Genomic DNA, 20,016 nt, shown 5'->3' on the forward strand with positions numbered 1-20,016 from the left:
GCTCTGCCAGCCTGGCTCCAGAGCAGAAGTGCTCAAGTCCACATCACTGAGACCTGTCGAGTTCCTCATCCACCAACACTCCAAGTTGTCTTCCTCCTCAGGGCTGCTCTTGGATCCATTCTCTGCTTGGCCTCTGTCTGTTCTTGGATTTGCCCCAATCCATGTGCAGGACCTTGCACTTGGCCTTGTTGAACTCCACAAGGCTTGCAGGGGCCCCACCTCACAAATTTGTCATGGAGAGTCCTTCCAGAATTCCCTTTCCAAAGCCACCCACGTTTCTCCACACTTTCCTCTATTAAGAACATCCCTTCTTCAAAATTCCTCATACATTCAACAAGTCTCCACTTTTTAAAAACTCCTCTTTCTTCCTCTCCCCACTAGACCCTTCTCATCTTCCACCTGAATTTCCTGAGCTTCCACAACACTCTGCTAACATTTTTCCCTCCAAAATCCTTTTATAATCAGTTAATCACACCAACTCAACTCTTCTACTGTGTCTCCTCCACAGCTTTCCTTTTGTGCATCCCTCCTTCCTCCCATCACAGTCTTACCCTGCTGGAGTCAAGCATGAGGAACCTGGAGAGAAAACATCCCAGCCACGCCTCCTAAGCTTTAGAGAAACTCAGCTGGATGTGGCATGACCCCAGCAAGAAGGAAATGAATCCCTTAAATACCAGACTGACCCACACTGGTTTGTGCAGGAAGAAAACACAGCAGCCCCTTTTTGACCAAACAGTACATAAATGTAACAATTTTACCTCTCCACAGTTCTGTTATGACAGAAACCAGAGTATCATGTTCAGTTTTGTTATTGCCCGTTTTGTAAAGGATGTTCCAATCAGTGAGTACACGACACAGAGATTTGAGGGCTACAGGAAATGCCTGTGAGATCTCATTCTTTTTTTTAAAGCTCAGACTATTTGTCCTACTTGATTACAACCTCTAAAAAAACCTTTGTCATGAAAAAAAAAGAGAATATTAAAGTGTTATTTAATCTGGTAAGGAAGCTCACAAAATTAGCTGTGACAAGAAACTGAGAAATACAAATGAGAAACAAGATGTTTTTACACTGTTTTCAAATATCTGAGGAAATCAATTTCTGAACTTGTCAAAAAGTGGTGGGATCTCAACTTTTCATACCTTCAAGAAGAGGTGGCATGAATTTTCCTCTGACAAACAAGTAATGAACTCAAAATACAATAACCACACAGAACTAGAAGATTTCAGTGTACAGTGTACAGACTACACAAGCCAAAGGTCTTGGACTTCTTTTGTCTCGTCCTACAACCCAAGCTACATTCATTTCAGGTTTCATACGTCAAATACTGAGCAAAACAGGCCAAGGAAAATGGTTCAAATGAATGCCACGAAAGCTCTCGGGGTTGTGTAGCCTTTGGCAATAACCCCTGAACTCTAGATTTCCATCTGGTAGTTGTCCATTTCTTTTCATTTTTGACAGAAGCTAAAAAAATAAACAATTTGTTTCTGAAGCTCCAACACCAGGTTTGGGTCTGAAATGTTCATTAGTAAGTTCTTGGAACCTTCCAGTGGGAGGTGTCCCTGCCCATGGCAGCAGGGCTGGAACTGGATGATCTTTAAGGTCCCTTCCAACTCAAAACATTCTGGGATTCTGTGATTAGTCTGGTTATTCAGCCACACAAAATTATTTAACTCGTGCTCTGCTTGCTGAGCTGATTTTTTGGCCGATCATTTCTGCTTTTGAGAAATAAACCTTTCCCCTCCAGGAATCTTAAACACTTCAAAGCCACCTCCAGCTCGTATTTTCCCCACATAAGCATTTCAAAAGTCTTCAGAACTTGAAGGTCTGAACTCTGTGGCTCTCACCTTATGCTGCACTTCAACACAAGTACTTTAGTAGGGCCATTTTTGAGGGCAACCATTGATGTATTTTTAAAAATACAGATGTTTGCAGAACTTACCTCTTTCTCGGTATCCCTGGATATACAGGTCCATTGGTTTTCCTTCACACTGTATGCCCAGAAGTCAGCCAGATCCTGAGTTCCATCCCAGCCACCAAACAAATAAACAGTTTCTATTAAAAAAAAGAAAAATAAAAAGTTAAATTTATTTTAAAAAGAGAATGCGTTTGAACAGGCTAATACCTACAAAACATCAGTGACAAAGACAAACTTTCACAAGAGAAATTTAAACTCTTTTTACTTAAAACACCACTCCTCTTTGAATGGAACTAGTCATCAAGACAAAAATGTGGTTTGGTTTAGTAATGGAAGATTTTAGAATTGATAGACAGCCAATTCTCAGAGTCATTTTCTATTTCTACATTTACATAAGAGGCAATCAAACCCACAGCCTTCTGATTAAAATTCCAGACAGACAAATGAACAATATTTAACATTTTGGATCCTGTGCATGTAGTCTATCAATGACATCTCAGCCTATGCCCCGTTTGGTGCAGGATTTATACATCAACAAGATTTTGGAGATAGGAGTAGCTAAGTTTTTCTGTTTAGTCCATCCCCTAGATAGAAAAATCAACTACAAAATCCTCTTGCATAAAGTAACTTGCCTGATGCCACAAAAGCCAGTGAGTAGAAGAGTCACAAATTTAAGTCAGTGTTTCAGGGCTGTCACCTCAAACCCACAGCTGCTCTATGTACAGCAAGTTCTAAGGCTTCCCAGACTCACTGATAAAACCAGATGAAGCCTTTGAAGAGGGGAAGCATTTAAGAAAGGAGTTTCTGTTCTGCCATGGAGAGACAACCAAACTACTCCCACTATAGAAATAGCACTATCTGGTCTCAAATTCTAAAAATACTTCATTTTTAGACTGCATTAAAACACAACACAAAGCCAAGTCCAAGAAGAACGAGCTCCTCAAGACTTGTAGAGCTTTGAAAAACTTCTTTAACACCTATAAACAACTTCTATTATGGAGGTAATGGCCAATTTTTAATCCAACAGCAATTAAAGCACGGAGGTAGAGCACGATTATAAAATGGGGCTAGTCCCTGACCCTTACCTACCATCAGGATAGTGGTCATCACCATGGAAAGGTTACCCTGGTTCATTAACTTTAATTACCCTTCCTCCTGGACTCAGGGCTCCCAGTGTTCCCTGCAAAGAGCAGGTCCCTTTGTGCACATAAATTCTCACAGCTCACAAAACCCACATTACCACAACAGCTTCATTGATAGCCGAGAAAAATAAAAGATTTGGCACCAGCTAAAAATCCTACTGGGGCCTTGCCAAAATGTCAGGCCTGCCTGGAAAGGCTTTGTTGGCTCACATGAAATTTAATAGCAAACCTGAATGACTCCGATGAAGACTCAGATTTTGGAAGTTACCTAACCCAGGCTGACAGAATAAAATGTGAGCAATGGGAGAGGAGCACGGGCACCCAGCTGGTGCTGAGCATGCCCAGAGCAACACCCTGAACACAAGTGCACATGAACTCTGTGCCAGGCCCATTTTTCATCATGAAGTAAAACTGTAACTCACATGAAAGAAAGGCTCCATCACTATCTCAACCCACTGAAAATCATTTTTTAGCTGCCTTTTTGCAGAAGTATATGCAGATTTTAGAGAAAGGCTGCATGTTTTAAAAGGAATATTTCTTAATGCATAAATGCATCTGTTGCTGGTAATGTCAAATAAATAACTTTTTATAGTTCTCCTAAAATTTGGAATTGTTTTCTCATGGTATAAAGCAAAAAAATAGTTGTTTGGTGGTTTGTGGGATTATTCTTTTTGGTTGGGGCTGGGTTTGATTGTTTTTGTTTGGTTGGGTTTGAGTTTTTTGGGGATTTAAAGGGGTTTTTTTTAAGTCAAGCTTCACTCTTTTTCCCAACCAGTATCACTGCTTGTATTCTAGCAGTTAATTCAGATTTTATGGGAGGGTTTGTTTTTTTATTTTTTTTCACTCTGCATGCAGAGACCCAACCAGGACAGATCTCTAAGGCCAATATTCAAAGAAGAGGACAGAGGCCACAAACCCCAGGCAGCAGCAGTGGGGCAGCTCGAGGGGAGCCCAGCAGTCCCACAACAATATAACTCTGGTAGCACCGGGGAACTCAAGGAGGAAAGGATCCTCCCTCTGCATCCCAGCAATATGGAACACAGCAAAATTGATGCTGCTTTATTAAAGCAAGTCTCTATTCAGCTTTAGGGGCAGAGCAGGAGAATTTTCAAACCTAGCTGCAAGAAAAAAAAACATGAAAGCAATTATATTTACCCAAAGCTTTTACCAGCTACGTTTAGGAAGTCAAATTTCTCCTCCAGCATCCTCAGCTTATTTCCTCTACATTTATTTCTGAATACAAATTCAACACTTTGAATTAAATATGTTCTGTGAGTATTTCTAAACCGCTTGCTCAGTCAAAAATTTTTCTGTAACGTCTGAGTTCTTTTCTTCCCTTACTCCCTAGATGATTAAAAGGTGCCAGAGAAGCCCTCAAATTAGAGGACGTGCATTCCCAATAACCAACATTATTTCCTGTCAAGCTCTCCTTAATTTCTATTTCTCAGAAAAGTAGCAAAGCAGTCACCTCCAACCTAATAAATATCAAAATTCTTGGGGTGGTTTCAGTCCAGGTTCACACACATTCTCAAGGACAGTTCCCTGACTCCTGTTAACTCCATTTTCTCCATGTGGTGAAACCCTTGGTGGGATTCTGGTACAGGAGGTCTTCCTCAGTGAATACATTCCAGTCCTGGTTTCATATTTAACTACATTCTTTGGTCAAATAGTATTTCCATGTCTCTGCTAGAACAGTTCTCCGTGGCATATAAAAGAATTGTGGATCTACAGCAACCCTGCAAGGTCCATCAGTCATCCCCCAAATCCCTCACAGGAGGGCTAACTTCGGCAGAGACCACGTTGCCCAGGGAATTATTCAGTTACACTTAGAAGATCTCCAAGGATGGACATTTCAGACTGGATCCCTGCTGCAATGACTGATTAACTTCATTACAATTTTTTCCCCCTAATATCTAACTGGATTTTCCCTTCCTGTCCTTTATCCTATAGTCTGCTCCCCCCCAAAATGAGCCTGACTATCTCCATGCTCTCACCAGCAGCTGAAGACAGCTCTAGGATCCTCCCATGAACCTTCTTCCTACCAGATGAACCAAACCAGCTCTCTGAGCATCACCTCACACATCACACGCTCCAGCCCAGACCACTTTGGTCAATTCAGTTTGACACAATCCTTATTGGCCCAGAGAGCCCAAACCAGGCACAGCACTCCAGATGTGTCCCCAAGTACATAAAAGAGGAACATCACCCTCTCCTCTCCCTGCTGGCCCTGCTTGTGCTGGTACAGTCCAGCAGGAGGGGTTGGCCTCCAAAGTCACAAGGACACGTTGCTGACGCACATTCCGCTTCCAGTGCCTTGCAAATCCTTCCATGCAGTCAGTCCCCAGCCTGTCCTCCTGCACAGCTGTCACATCCCAGGGGCAGGATCAGACCCTCACAACACTCTCCTGCAGCCCCTCAGGGTCCCCTGAACTCATGGGCCCATTCCCCAGTTCATCAGCCACTGCCCTCCCAGTCAGCTGCCAGCACAGACTTGCTGGGGCTGTACTGGAGCATCGCTGTCCCTAAAACTATGAAGGGTTCCTCTCAGAAATAAAAAAAAAAAACAATCAAGGTGTAAGATCTCCCAAAAACCTTCTACAAAAGGATGGCACTTCCCCAAGTAGCACCCACACCTTTAGTTACGTGCCAGCAGTGCTGCCCACTTTGTGAGGAGCATTTGAGAGCACAAATATAAAACCAGCCTTCAATCTTCTTGCAGTATCACACCCCTCGGTTTCTGAACCACAGTTCAGCTGAATACAAGTTGGCTGAATACAAGGGGTTTTTTTTAAGGATAGGCATACAGTCACAAATGTGAAAGCCCCATGAAGTTGAGTAACCTCCAGAATTCAGCAGCTGTTTGTGTTTCAGAGCTTAGAAGCCATCTGTGTTTTGTTTCTGAGATCCCTTCATCCTGTACACAAGCCTTGTCTTTAAATATCTTATGGATAGCAGTGTTTTCCTCAGGCAAAACAGCATCCTTCATGTCTGCTGCTCTCTCTTCATCTTTTTCATCTTCCCATGCTGCTTTTGAACCAGCCCTGTCATTTCTGCTGTGCTGCCCACGTATCCAATGGGCACACTGGGCCCAGTGCTCTGCATCTCCCTCTGTTCCCAGCCTACAGATTTGTCCTCATTTATCTAATGGAAGGAAGCAAACGGAATTCCTTCGGACGAAAGAAAAAGCAAAATGATGTACAACCAAAATTACACTGCAGTTGCACTTCAGTGAGAGAACAGAAGTACCATATCAATAAAGACCATTTCACTAATGTTTTCTCTCAAAAAACTGTTTCAGTTGCCAAAGAGAAGAAAAATGGAGACAGAAGAAAAACCATGGTTGCTCTGCTGTTATTTCTAAAGCAGGCTCATGGGAAAAGTTCAACATTTAAGAAAGCCTGATATAACACCAAATACCTTTTTTTAATAGAATAATTTCTACATGGTCCATATTGCTATTGTTACCAAAACAATTACATGGCTTTATGGCCTGCACTGTCATTCACTGTGTCTGCCCTGTAAGAGCAGACGAGATCAATTCCACCATGCCATGGAATTGCAAAACACATCTCCAAAACACAACACACATACTGTTCATAAGTACAGACATTACTCCTTAAAACTTGCTTTTGGCAATTCACTTACCCGTTCCCTCCATTTTCCACAATAAGCACTGGAGTTTTGAAATATGTGGCATATCTGCCCCATAAGGAGGCCAGGGAGGGCAGACTCAAAGAGCTGTTAATAAGGAACCAGTGCCAGATGCTGACACACTCATTCAAAACTGCATTAGGGTTCAATTCCCTGAGAACACAGTTCTGCACACAAGCCTGTGTGTTACTGCCCCAGTACTTCCCCAGAGCCTACACAAACAGCTCCTCATGTCTGACATGCAGCACACAACACCGTGCTCTTGCATAGTTTTGGGGTACTTTGGGGGATAGTTTTGTTTTAATCTATATACCTGGGTTGCAACTACTCAAATTCTTCCCCTTCTTTGCAGAAAAGCAGAGAGAACTCTCCAGCCTCCCACACAGAGAGCTGCATGAGAAATGCACCTTGCAGGGAAAAGCAGGAATAACAGGAGCTTTCTGTTTTCATTTGCAGCCTAAAGCTTTAAAGTACCTAACAGTGGTTTCAGCTATAACTGTGAATTTCTCTTAGTTTATGTTTCTGCACATGTATACCAAATCCAGCTTCCCAACCCTGCCATCCACAGTCATTCCAGTCTGAGTGTTAATGTGATTAAAATGATGGAGGATATTGGGGGAATCACTAACTTCCCATTTTTAATTTCTCTTTCTTTTTATCTAGAAAGACATCAGGCTGCATTCTCAGTTCTGCATCCCACAATGCCTACAGCTCCATTTCAAACTGCTTTAAGAGTTTTCCAAAGCATCAGGAACGCTGCACTTACTCAGTCAGCTGTGGCAGGTACTAAGGAGTATCAGATGGAAATGAGCTCCAGCACAAGTTACTGGCTGCCAGCACAGATGCTGAATTCTCTTCCAGATACTTTCAGCCCACTCTAAGTGAAAGATAAACCATGCTAAAAGGCAGTTTAGAACAAGTTGATCCATGTTCTACCCGAAACTGATAAAAAAAGTCTCAGTGACTCCATGCATTGGCAGCAACTTAAGATCTAGTTCAGCTCCTCACCAACCCATATCCTCTATCATAACACCAGCACATGGATCCAGCAAGCTCAGTACTATTAAATGAGAATTATTTTTCTAGTCAGTAATAAGTGGTTACAATCTCCTTCAGGTTAAACAAAATGCCAAACCATTTTTAGTTCATTTATAGCTACAGCAGGTCTGGCCATTGGAGATGTAAATTTGCTTCCAACACTTAATTCTATGTGATACGAAACTTCAGATTGTAAGTTATGAAATTTACAGTCATACTTGTGTGATTTTGTTGTTTCACTTCACTTCCAAAAGATTCAAGTTGAAGAAAATACTGATTTTTGAGAAGGACCTCACTCCTCTAACAAGGAGTGCAAAGTGAGACGATTTTTCTTCAGTTGCCAAAGTCTTCTGAAAAAAAACCCACTCAGCGAGTGTGTGAGTAAGGAGAGAGGATGTCTTTGAAGGGAAGAGTACACCACTGCTCCCTTTTCCATTAACACTGGATCTGTCCAAGGTTAGCCAGGGAGCTTTCCAGCTCCAGTCTGTAAAACGCATCCTGACATAACTGGCTAAATTTCCACCAGCCCATTAAACTCCACCTATATTCAAAAGGAAAACTCCAGCAATCAGCAATGGGAAACAGCCCCAAAAACTTCCCCTGGCCTGTCACAAGCCAAATTAAATGGCAAAACTGATCATCTCAAAAACATTTCAGCTATTACAAGCCTCAGTGGACCTGGATGCAAAACTGAGAGCAACTTCCCAAACAGCCCACAGGGAAACTTTGGGAAGGTGTCCCACCATCTATAAATAGAGCTACGTGAAGAAAGAACCACCATGAGAGAGGGAGAGAGATCCAGGACTCCACCTCTGTGGGTACTGCCCAGTCACTTTTGTGCAAGTTTAAAAAAAAATTTAAAAATTAATAAATTGTATATATTTGATACATTTATGATGTACATTTTTATATTTCCATAAATAATATAAATATTAATATATGTACAATACACATATATATCCAAAGTATATATAATACGTATAAAATGTATCAAGAAATATTTTTTTAAATATATGGATGAGTTTCACTGCCTTGTTAAAGCAGAGTGAAACTGAAGTCAAAGGCAGAGCTCACAACCTTACTGGGACTTAAGAAAAGCAAGAGGAATGGAAAGGAAGGCTCACACTACCATGGATATTTTATTTTCAGGAGGTGTGCAGGACTATCATTTCCAAGTTGACAAGGATCATGTTTCTTCCACACTCTTGTGAAACGCTCACTACTAATTCCCGAGGCCACTAGGGAGCGTCCCCAGCCTCTGCATAAACACCAGCAAATCCTCCAGCAGCGTTCTTTTCTAATCAGTCTCAAACCTCTCCCACCAAATGAAATAAGTTTACTCTCCTACACCAAATAACTCGAGTGCTTCCTCTAGAGCAGTAACTACTCTGAGCAAAAGCCAGAGGCTGCAGCTACTGCTGGATTTTTGCTTGTTCACTATGACTTAGCAAATTACTCTGGAAGGTCCTATCCTGTCACATGCTCTGTCCCTGTCCTGTGACCACAACAGATACGGCCATGGGCATTTTTTTTGCCAACTCCTTCAATGCCACCCTATATTCCTGTCCAATACCCACACCCTGATCTTGTTTCTCCCTTCCCAAGAACAATCCTTTCCCTCACACTGCAAAGACTCGGGCAGATGCTTTCCTTATTTTAGTAAGGACTGACGTAGCACAGAAATCTGATTAAATAACAGAAAAAGATATAGAAAATTATGCGGAACAACAATCACTGGAACTGTTCCTGATACACCACCCCACTTTCTTTTCTCTGCAGGTTCTGTTTAACAGGCTGAGCCATTCTTTGAATGGCTACAGGAAACATTTTTGCAAAAGATGTCTAAAGAATTATATTTAACAGGAGTTTCTTGCACACTGTGGGAATTAGAAGCCACTCCAACCAAAATACAAGGAATGTTTCAACACATCAGATCTATTGCTTCAGCACAGCGTGTAGTAGATAAGGGAAATGATTATCCCTAATTTCTCTTCTCTTGTTTGAACCCCTGCTCTAAGATGGTAGGAAGAACAAAAAATTAAAACCAATTGTTCTTGGTTTCTTATTTAAGAGAAGACAATGGCTAAGGCATAACTCAGAATAACTAGGGAAGAAGAGGAAATGCAGCTGGAATATAGATCCAGAGAGGAAGAAGAACATTTAATCCAACGATTAGAAATTGAGAGGGTTTTTTTCCTCAAAAACTGAAGCTAACACAGTGACTGAAGGAAAACACATTTGCATATTAATCTGGAAAATAACTGATTAAATAATTTAGTTAAGAAATGTAAAAACTACTCACCCGTCTGCACATCTATAACCATCTGATGGCCACCTCTCATCCCTGGCCGACTGTCTTCCCCGTCACCTTCAAAAAAAGAGGGAAGGGAGAGTTTTCCATTTAAGATTTTTAAATCAAAGGAAGATACAGCCTCAACATGGAAGCAAAGAAACTGAGTAACTCACCCTTCTTTAAACACTAGCACGTCACTTTTTCCAGGTAATACTTTTTGTGCATTATAAAATTGCACAAAGTTTTATACTGAATTATCTGGTGACTGACAGTACAGAGAGCAGAAGTGAACACTGCAACTCCCAGTGCCTTGGAAAGGAGTTCCAACATTCCTGATGCACTCGGTGCACACAAAAGAGCTCCGAGCTGTCCTTGCAGCTCTCCAGCAGGGACAACACAGCCACCCTTTGGCTCCCCTTCCATCTCTCCCCACCTGAGAGCTGCCTGAGGGCTGAGCTGTGAGAACTGATACTCCAGTGACAGGGAAATGAAGCCCGGGGATGGGAGCAGGAGGTGATGTAGACAGAGAGCACAGTCAGCTCTGCACCAGCTATTCTCACATATAAGGGAATTCCAACTGTCCAATTAAAGCAGCTTTCCAACCACTTTATGTATCTTTAAGCATTCAGGACAGGTGACACAGATAACCCCTCCCAAGGGGCTTGGGGACAGTGCTCCACATCTGGCAATTGTCACCTTGGATCCTACATTTGCCCTATGACAGTGATTTTCGTACTCTGCAGTTAAGGATGCTGCTACAAGTCTCCTCTAAGGCAGACAGGAATGGAAAAGATTCTGCAGTTTGGGTTTACTGTGTAACAGATCAAGATTTCAAAAGATCCACCTCATTTAAAATACTCCCTACTAAGAAAACATATTTATTTGCCAACTCTTCACTTTAAGTTGGAGTTACATCAATTCCATGTGCTAACACACAGATTACTGTTCTCAAGTTTAACCAATATTCTGGGATTTTTTACTAAACTCATGATCTATCCTAAAGTTACCACTTGTATTCCTGCAGTGTTCCTTACTCAGCCAGAGAGCAGGCTGAATTTCATTGAATTTGCAGACAAATGCAACTTTTTCAGAGAAGAAACCATTCCCCAGAACTCTCCTAGAGGAGACTCTCTTGCATCATTTTCTTGTTCCATATTCTCAAAGGAACAAGACCGAACTGGCAGTACATGAGTTATATCTTAAGAAATGTCCTTACCTTTGGTGCTTTTGGGGATAATCTGCCCCCAGCGAGGTTTGTACTCTTGCTGACTGATATACTGATTGAACAAGCCATCTGCAAAACAAAAATTTTGCAGGATAAAACATTTATCCTTCCATTATAGCAAAATCACTTTTAAATGTGGGTAACTTCAGCCTAACTCAATCCAGTATGCCACTCCAAAGCTTCCATTTTCAGTGAGTTCTCCTTTATGTGTCAGTTAGTTTGTTAAACTTTTGTTAGTTGGTTAAACTTTTGTTAGTTTGTTAATGAACTAAATGTGCAAGCACTAAAATAAAAAGAATACTTGCTACTAGATCAATCAAGAATTATCCAGTTTGCCTGCCAGGTCGTGCCAAGTGTCTATAAATCTCCAGTGTGGTGTGTTTAATTAAGAATAGAATCCCTCCCCCTTATTTAAGCAAAAGGAAAGTTGCCAGTGCATATAAAATTCAACCATTTTAGTGCACGTTAAGTTAAAACTAGGTCAGACAGCATCTCTGGAGGTTCATCTGAGAAGGGAAGGGAAGCAGAGCAGATTGTTTAAATGCTGTGATACGGGACAACCAAGCACTGGATGAAAAACAAAACAATAGTTTACATTCTCTTCAGACAGTTAAGCAAGAAGAGCAATAGAGGAGGCGTTAGATCCCGGGCCAGATGTGCCAAGTACAGCATTTCTGTGAGCAGCACCAGCTCCAGCACTTTATCCACACTTCTCTTGTGCCCTCCACCTCTTCAGCACCCAGAGGCCAGTTCCTAATCCTGTTCAGATGTTATCAGTCTATCAAATAAACACCAATTTTCTGTAAAGGAGACTTGTAACACCCAAACTCCCCGGGACTGCTCTCCAGTCTGGGAAGGGCTTGGCACGTGGGGAACTTGGTGCTGCTGTTCTTCAAATGTCTCCTCTGAAACACCTACCTCACCTTCTGTAGCACAACAGACTATGAGAGCACCTGAGCACTGTGTGCCTGGCTACATCCCACCCATCACCCAACATCTCAACACACAAGCTCTTCCTGACAAATGTTTCTGCTGTATTAATGCATTACCTGGAAAACAAACAATAGGAATTTAACATTTCAAATTTAGACAATGAATGCCTCTGCTTATTTATACAAAAGCCCTTTGTAGGTATTATAGGCAAAAAAGAATGATCCTTACTGAACACATCCCTATTTATTTAGAAAAAAGTAAAAATCTTTGTTAAGCATGACACAAGGCTCAGAGAAAATTTTAAAGTGTTTCCTGGCATCCTGTAGTTTGTCGTGACTGAAATCCAGGTTTTAATTAAAACCCAAGCCAACAAGTATTTCCTGGGAGAAGATGAATGCTCTATTTAGAGACCATCTAACAGGAAAACAAGGGCACTTGAGAGCTCCTGAAAGGTGATGAGTTTGGTCTGAAAATATAAAACTTCCATAAACTCAGCTGTGCAAGATTTTCCAAATAAATACTCTGAAAACAGGGCAGATTTTACTTTCACCTCAGAGCCAAAACCAGCAGCTCTCTCCCCACATTAGGTAATCGAGGAAAGCCAGAAGTTTGCTCAACGTATGTAGAAAGAAAAGTGGTTTATTTTGGGTTTAATAGCAGGGTTCTTAACTCCCACTTCTTCAGCATTTATGAAGTTGGGACAACACACGAGAGGCTTGAAGCTTGAGATCTCATAAATTCTGATTCAGAAAAGCTAGGGCTAATAGAACAAATGCATGTGCTGTAAGAAATCCCACAGTGACTCAGCCACAAACCCAGACAGAAACTGAGCTTTTTGGTTATCGTTACAGCCTTGGGTCTGCAAGACAGAAACCAAAACCGTATTTATCCCGATGGCACCCAATAGATAATTGGACATAAATAGCTCAAAAGAATGAATTACACCACATAGGATCTGAAAGGGTGATTTAACCTCTCTCCCATGCTCTACACCCACAGGCTGCACTTGTCAAGATACGACACTTCTCCCCTACTGTGCCTTCAGCCTCTTTTAATAATGCTTCTTGTCTTCCATGGGACATTGGTTTGGAAATAGTCCAGCTTGCTTCCCAGAAATGCTTCCTTGTGCTGGAAGCAGTTCCACATTCACTCCACTTGCATTGCAAACCAGCAGCAGCTTGTTTTGGAAGCTGAATCACCACCTGTCTGACACCACCAGGGGAAAAAAAGGAGGATTTCTAGGAGGATTCTGTACCCGACGCCAGACCTACGCCAGCGCACTCCTTATGTTCCTTGTCAGGAGAGCACTGCTGACCAAAAGGTCTCCAAAGCTCCTGTGAGGCGCTGAGGATCAGATCTAGGCCTGCTCAGGTCTGTCAGCTGTTCCCAATGAATCAGGAGTTTAAAATAAATTTCAAGACTCTTGTCAAAAAAAAAAAAAAAAAACAAGCGTCAGGTGGAAGTTTTTAAATGAAGTGTTTTCTTTCGCTCTGGAGACCTCTCACTTCAATGTCCATGTTTACTAAAATTACAGCCAAAAAAACGACTTTGTACTATTTTCAAGCCCTTTGCAGCAAGGCATGACGCATTTTGGATGCAACAACACGAAGTTCACCGTGATTAAAGATCAGTAAATTCTGCCTCCCTGATAAGCCAAGTCTTTATTTTGCCAGCCAATTGCAGGTTACCCAGAAAGGATTAGAACAAACACTGCGGATAAAAATATTTTTTTGAAGCCAACCATAAATTTTTTTTTTTCCCTCCTGAAGCCAATCAGGAGCAAGCTGGATCAAGTTTGGGGTTTTTTTAGACAACACACATCTCCAGGTAGGGTTGCTGAAACCTATTCACTTCACTGCCATTGGCTCAAAAACCTCAGAGTGACATTTAGCCCATAATTTTTGGGAGCTGGGGGTCTGAGGTTTTAAGACTTTTCTCAAACCAAAGAAAAGTAGCCAAAATACCTGAACAGTTTGAGGCTTTTTGAGTCACAAACTACATTCCAAAGAAAACCTGAAGGAGAGAAAGGTTCTACCAGATAAAAATCCTGCCATTACTTGACTATTTCCCCAAGACATGGGAGAAACAAGGAAATACACATTTTTTCTTTCCAGCCTCAGAGCTGTAATATTTTCATGCACTTTGTTCTTCATAAAAATGAAACAAGGTTTGCTCTCAAATCCATGTAAGTTATTATTCTTCTACACAAACCCTACCATCTACTTCCCAGAGGCTTTGGATCCCTAGCCAGCCTCTCCCCTCCATATATCCCTGTATACAGAACAGCTTTCTCAGAACCAAATCCAAACAATATTAAATGGTAAAATTCAGGTACACGTATCTGTCTAGAGCTTCCAGGGGAATACAATTGTTCCTGTGCATCCTGTTCCTGTGAGTCATGAGTTCTGGGAGACACTGGAGCCTGCAGGCTGCACATCACAACTCCTTGTTTGTCACACAGGACTGACTCGTCACCAGATAAACACATGTCACACACTGACACGAGCGGTGCCAGAAGGAACACCTCAGTCCCTGGAATATTAATAGGAAACAAGCAGCTCCTCCAGCCATTCCAAGCAGCTTTCCGTGTCTACAGGAGCTGCGTTCACCCAAGCAATTTGTACTCCACATAGTCTCTGTAAGAATATTAAGCAGAGTTTTTTCTTCAATAATATAGGCCGGAAAGCTATAGGAATGGATCCAAATGTGAAGCATTTGAACCAAGTCTGTGAACCAGCTGAGATTTAGGGAACCTTTTCTTTTTGAGACGAAGTCAGGCAGCTGCCAGAGTTTCCATTTGCCCATTTTCTAAGTGTAACGCACAAGTCAAAAGAATCAGTGGGAAAAGTGTGGCTGCCTGCCACCAAGCTCTCAAAAGAAATCATCTGGTGATGTGAGGTGGAAGACAGCGTTCATCATTAGCAATGCAAAAGAACAAGAGTTAGCTCTGCCAGCACTAATTCTTGACCACCTACTCTTTTTCTACATGACTAAGCCTATGGAAATAGCCCGCCAGAGACGCAGAGCGTTGCACTTTGTCAATACCCACCACTGCAAATACCAGCCTCTCCAGAAGACATTTTAGGCTGAACTGAGTGTGCAGTATCTCTGTCAACCTCACTGCACTTCTGTTTGTGCCTTTAAGGCAATGAACTCCCAGATCAGCAAGCGGTCAGGAGTTCACATATTCATGCCCAGTCTGCAACGGAACAGTCGCTCTTTGAACGATTTCAGGGATAATTTAAGGATCTGTATGTCTCAATTAACTCTACACTTCAGCTACACTACACAGACACAGGACTAAAGTTAATCCTCTTTTATTTGGAAAAACAACACATCAGACAGGAGTTCAGTGGTAAGAACACCCACACCTTAGAGACTAAGCAGCAAGCTACTGAGACTTCACGACAGAGCTGCTAGCAAAGTAAAATGATTAAAAAATCATCACAGAATGGCCTGGTTTGGAAGGAACCTTAAAGACCATCTAGTTCTAACCCCCATGCTGTGGACAGGGACACCTTTCACCAGACCAGGCCGCTCAGAAAATACTGGGGAGACAGATACAAAACAGAGTAAGGACAGGTAACTGTGGAAGATCACAGGGAGTAGATAGCAGGAATAATCTATGAGAACGTCCTCAAGGCTGAAAACCTCTATTCCCATCCGACCAAGACGAATCCAGCTGTTAACCACCATTAATATTCAGCACCTTGACTGCCACAACTTCAGACACATTGTTCCAGCTGCAGTTTGGGGAGGTTTGTGGCTATCAGAAGAGGTTTGTCCTGTCCTCTCCCCCACCCCAGGCTGATCAGCTCCCTGTCTGGGTTGGCCATGTGGCAGCACGAGCACCAGTGCCAGGGACACACTGTCCTGAGCAAGGGCAGGATTGACCCAGTTAGTGAAAACCCGCAGTCGTGTCAGCTCAAAGCAAATATGGGATGCAGCCTCAGTGTCTCGGGATAGATAGCACTTCTCTCCAAAGGGTGCTGGGAGGCGACAGAGCTTTAAATGGGTACATTTAAAGCTGAAGACAGCATAAGGAATGGCAGGAGGATGGGGGAAGGAAGGTTAATGTATTCCAAGACAAGCAAAATCATTAAGGATGACCAACAGAGCGATGGGAGATGCGCACACTGACATTTAACTTCAGCTAGCCAGGTGCCGGATTAAAATGAAGCAAAATAAACATCCCCATGCATATTTTTCTCTCCCTCAGAAGCAGTGACAAAACCTAATGATGCTCTTGAAGACTCTCCTGCTAAATTATCCACCGTCTGTTACTACCAAGACTTGCTTCTTATATTTGCTGGAAGAAAAAAAAAAAAAAAAAAGGGGCTAATAAAACAAGCTACAGCATTTTCTTCCAGCTCAGCAAAGTGATGCCGAGCTCCTCAGCCTCCAAAAAGGGACATGATTACAAAAACCAGGGAAGGAGGATTATCCACATCAAATCTGACAAGAAACAAGTGTCTGTCAGACAGAACAATGTAAGATCTACAGTTTCCTACCAGGTCAGTCCTTTGCCAGTATTTCCACACCTGGAAAAGCAGAGCACTGCTGATGACAGCAGCCCCACCCTCAGCATACATTAAATAATAAAAGAAATTAAGATATAGCAGCTCAAGAAATGAGGCTGCAAATATTCATTTCATTAGCACCCAAGAAAAAAATCCAATTTTTGAGAGTATTTTTTCAGCACATTCTAAGACTTTGAGTGAAATTCCATTCAAGAAATCATTTCCACTCCAGCCTGCAATGAAGTGGAAAGAAGACAGCCTCTAGGCACTGAGATTAAGCCATGGCCAAGGCAGCAGAGCGAGGCAACGATAAAATCATCACCATCAGCACACAGCACTCCTCTGGCTGCTGCAGCATCATGGTGGGCTCATCAGCTCCCTCCAGGCACTCGTGTCTTTGAGACACAGACAGAAACAGCTCCCTGCTGCTTTTCCAGCCTGCAATCCTCCTTTGCCCTTACAATTCAGGAGGAAGCTGCCAGTTGCAAAATGCCCCTGCACTGCAGGAAGTTGTTCACGCTCCCAGCCCAGCCAACACTCTGCTGTCTCAGGAGGGTGAGGATGGACATGGCAATTCTCAGTCTCAACACTTGTAGCTGCTCATGGAGCTCAGCACAGGGCAGGTCTGCACTGTTCTGTCTGAAGAGAAACCTTGAGCCAAACCCATAGAAAACTATTTACTGCAGTTCTGGAAAACCTGTTGCAATAAGCTCCTTAAAACTGTGCTCAATTGAACAGCTTAATCACAAAAAGATGGTGGGGTTTCATGGAAGACAACCCTTGATTTTCAAGCTATCATTTCTATCACATTCTGAGAACCACTTCCAGCTTCAGTGGTACAAACCACACTGATGGGAGTCAAGCAGGTACACCGGCATCTTTCCAAAGGTATTACAAAATGACTGATTAGCCCAGAATTAGAGAATAACATCTCTGGTGCCAGCTATCCATGAAATTGGTTCACTAAGCCCCTAACTCTACTGGCATCAGACACAAAGTTTTCCTCTCACACCAATACAGGTCTCCTACAACGAGTTGACTGCACAGAGTCAAAGAGCTCTACACCCACAGCCAAGAGCACCTCTGTTTTATCAGACTAGAATCCAAAACTGCTGCACAGGTCTTGAGAGTCACATCAGTGCAACAGCCCACTCTTTCTGTATCCTATTCAATCAAGAGAGAGTACATCTCCTTCCTTTTAGGAGCTGAGAGCTGTTTACACACTGTGTTTTTAAGTAGAAAGCTTCCAAGTAAAGAATTAATGGCAGTTCCAATGAAACTGACGGCCCTGCCAAGGTCCCACTCTGCAAAGGAAGGAAAACAGGCTCTGCCTCCAGTCAGACTTCCACACAATTCTCCAAGGATTATTTTCCCCATAAGCAAAGAGAGCATCCTCATCCAAACACAGCTGAAAACTTCTGCCTAAACACCAACTCAGCGGTAAGCTCCCACCAGAAACCATGATCCAGATCACCACAGAGAACTCCAGTCTTCTGCCTCCCTGCTCACCATTCCAGTGACTCTCCTGACAGTTTAAGCCCCCCCTCAACTTGCCAACACTTACATGAAGAACTTGCCTTTACCCACTCAAGTGCATCTCCTCGTCATCTCTGGGGGAAAGAGACTCCAAAAGTAGCAGCGATAAGAGATTTCATGAATTTTTATCCTTCATCACACACACACTCACACAAGTCCAAAAGCTGCCAGCGCACCAGAAATGAAACAACACATGGACCTGCCAATTCTACTACTAAGCACATTAACATTCAAAAGAAGGTAATATTTCAATGTGCTTTTTTAAAAACAAATGAATCAGATTCTCTGATTCTCTTACCATTCACAGCTTTTTCTATCAGTTCTTCACAAGCATCGAAGTCGCCCTTCAACACCAGTTTGTCGTGCAGGTCTGTCAGCATGGGGTGCTCCAGAGCAATCTTGGTTTTCTTCTGCAGCGACTCGAACGCCTCGGTGTAGTTGTGCTGCCGAAAATGCTTTAGGCAAAGGCGAATGGCTTCCTGTTCACGGTACTACTGGAACACAAGAAAACCTCTGAGACATGGAGATTTTTCCTTTGACCAGCACTGCTGGCAACTATCTGTGAACCTGCCCAGAGACAGGATCTCTTCTCCACACCACACAAACGGCTCGCCAGCTCAGGGAGGAACGCTGTGTGAGAGATATTACAAGCTGTGCAGGCATTTACTTTGCAACAGTATAGAAATTATACAATTTGGTATCATGCAATTCAATAAGCATACAAGAAGAGAGTGCATGGGTGTCCCAGATCTCTGGGGTGACCATTATTTCCCCCCCATCTGCTTGGCCCTGCTGTTCGAGGCCTACACGAAGCACAGAGCAGGAAAAAGCCTTCGCTATCAGCGTTACATAATTTGATTGTATGACTCTTACATAACAAAATAATTTAGAAGAGTAAGTAGGTCACAGCTTTTCTAGAAGCAGAAGGGGGAAGAAAAAAAAAAAAGCTGTGAGAATGGGAATACTTGCAATGACCAGCACTCCTGCCACGGAAAGGCAGAAGGCTGACCCCAAATCCTGCAGGTTCGTGAGGGTTTGGGATCAGCAGCACCAAGGATTTATGTGCATGCCAAAGTTTTAAATTCTAAATATTCTCCTGCATCTTGAAGCAGAACCTCTGCTTTCACACCACGAATGGAGCCACAGCTGCCCATCTCCCACTCGGCTGTGGGAAGGGGTGAGAGAGGTGAGAGAAAACCCACGCTGGGTCAAACATCCTGGCACAGACACACGAGGGAGTAGTAAACTCTGAGTAAGAGCTACAATTTTCAAAGCTGCTAACAAGATGCATAAGAAACACAGATTTTTAAGTTGATAAGTAGCAGAATCACTTATTTTAAACTGACTTTTCAAGACTAAATTCTAAGGCATTAAAGGAAAAAAAAAATCTCAATTTCCATCCTTAAAACACAACTACTGTGGTGAAAAGCAAATGTAACTTTAAGCATCTATAAGACTGACCAAATTACAGATGAAAGATTTTACTCCTTAATGGCCACTACTACTAAAAGTGAAGTTTATAGTATTTAAATGAATAGTTTCTTTCCGAAAACCTGGAACTAATACTGACATTTAACAAAAATTAGTGCTCTCAAAATAATGGCTTGATAGCAAGAATCTCATAAACTGAAGCAGCTAAAAAGAAACACGGCCATGTGCTGTATTTTTAGTTCTTAATCCATCAGTATTTCACAGCTGCAAATAGCCAGAACTACGCATTTTTAGAAAACCAGTTCCCAGCCCACATAAAGGCCAAGGACAT

At 42.4% G+C, this 20,016-nt stretch overlaps 1 protein-coding gene across 1 annotated transcript in view; it reads right to left on the reverse strand.

Moving 5' to 3' along the window:
- Nucleotides 1-20,016, reverse strand: part of MKLN1 (muskelin 1) — a 102,289-nt gene that overhangs the window by 50,404 nt on the left and 31,869 nt on the right. Inside the window, exons 6-9 of the mRNA XM_066182660.1 lie at nt 18,553-18,745; nt 11,257-11,334; nt 10,050-10,115; nt 1,941-2,053 (exon numbers count right to left, since the gene is read on the reverse strand). Of these exons, the coding sequence (XP_066038757.1) occupies nt 1,941-2,053; nt 10,050-10,115; nt 11,257-11,334; nt 18,553-18,745 (450 nt within the window). The remainder of the gene's footprint in view (nt 1-1,940; nt 2,054-10,049; nt 10,116-11,256; nt 11,335-18,552; nt 18,746-20,016) is intronic.

This window comes from Chamaea fasciata, unplaced genomic scaffold (assembly GCF_029207755.1).
Source record: "Chamaea fasciata isolate MVZ Bird 193981 ecotype frontalis unplaced genomic scaffold, bChaFas1.0.hap1 SCAF_5, whole genome shotgun sequence".
In the NCBI taxonomy this organism is placed as follows: domain Eukaryota; kingdom Metazoa; phylum Chordata; class Aves; order Passeriformes; family Sylviidae; genus Chamaea; species Chamaea fasciata.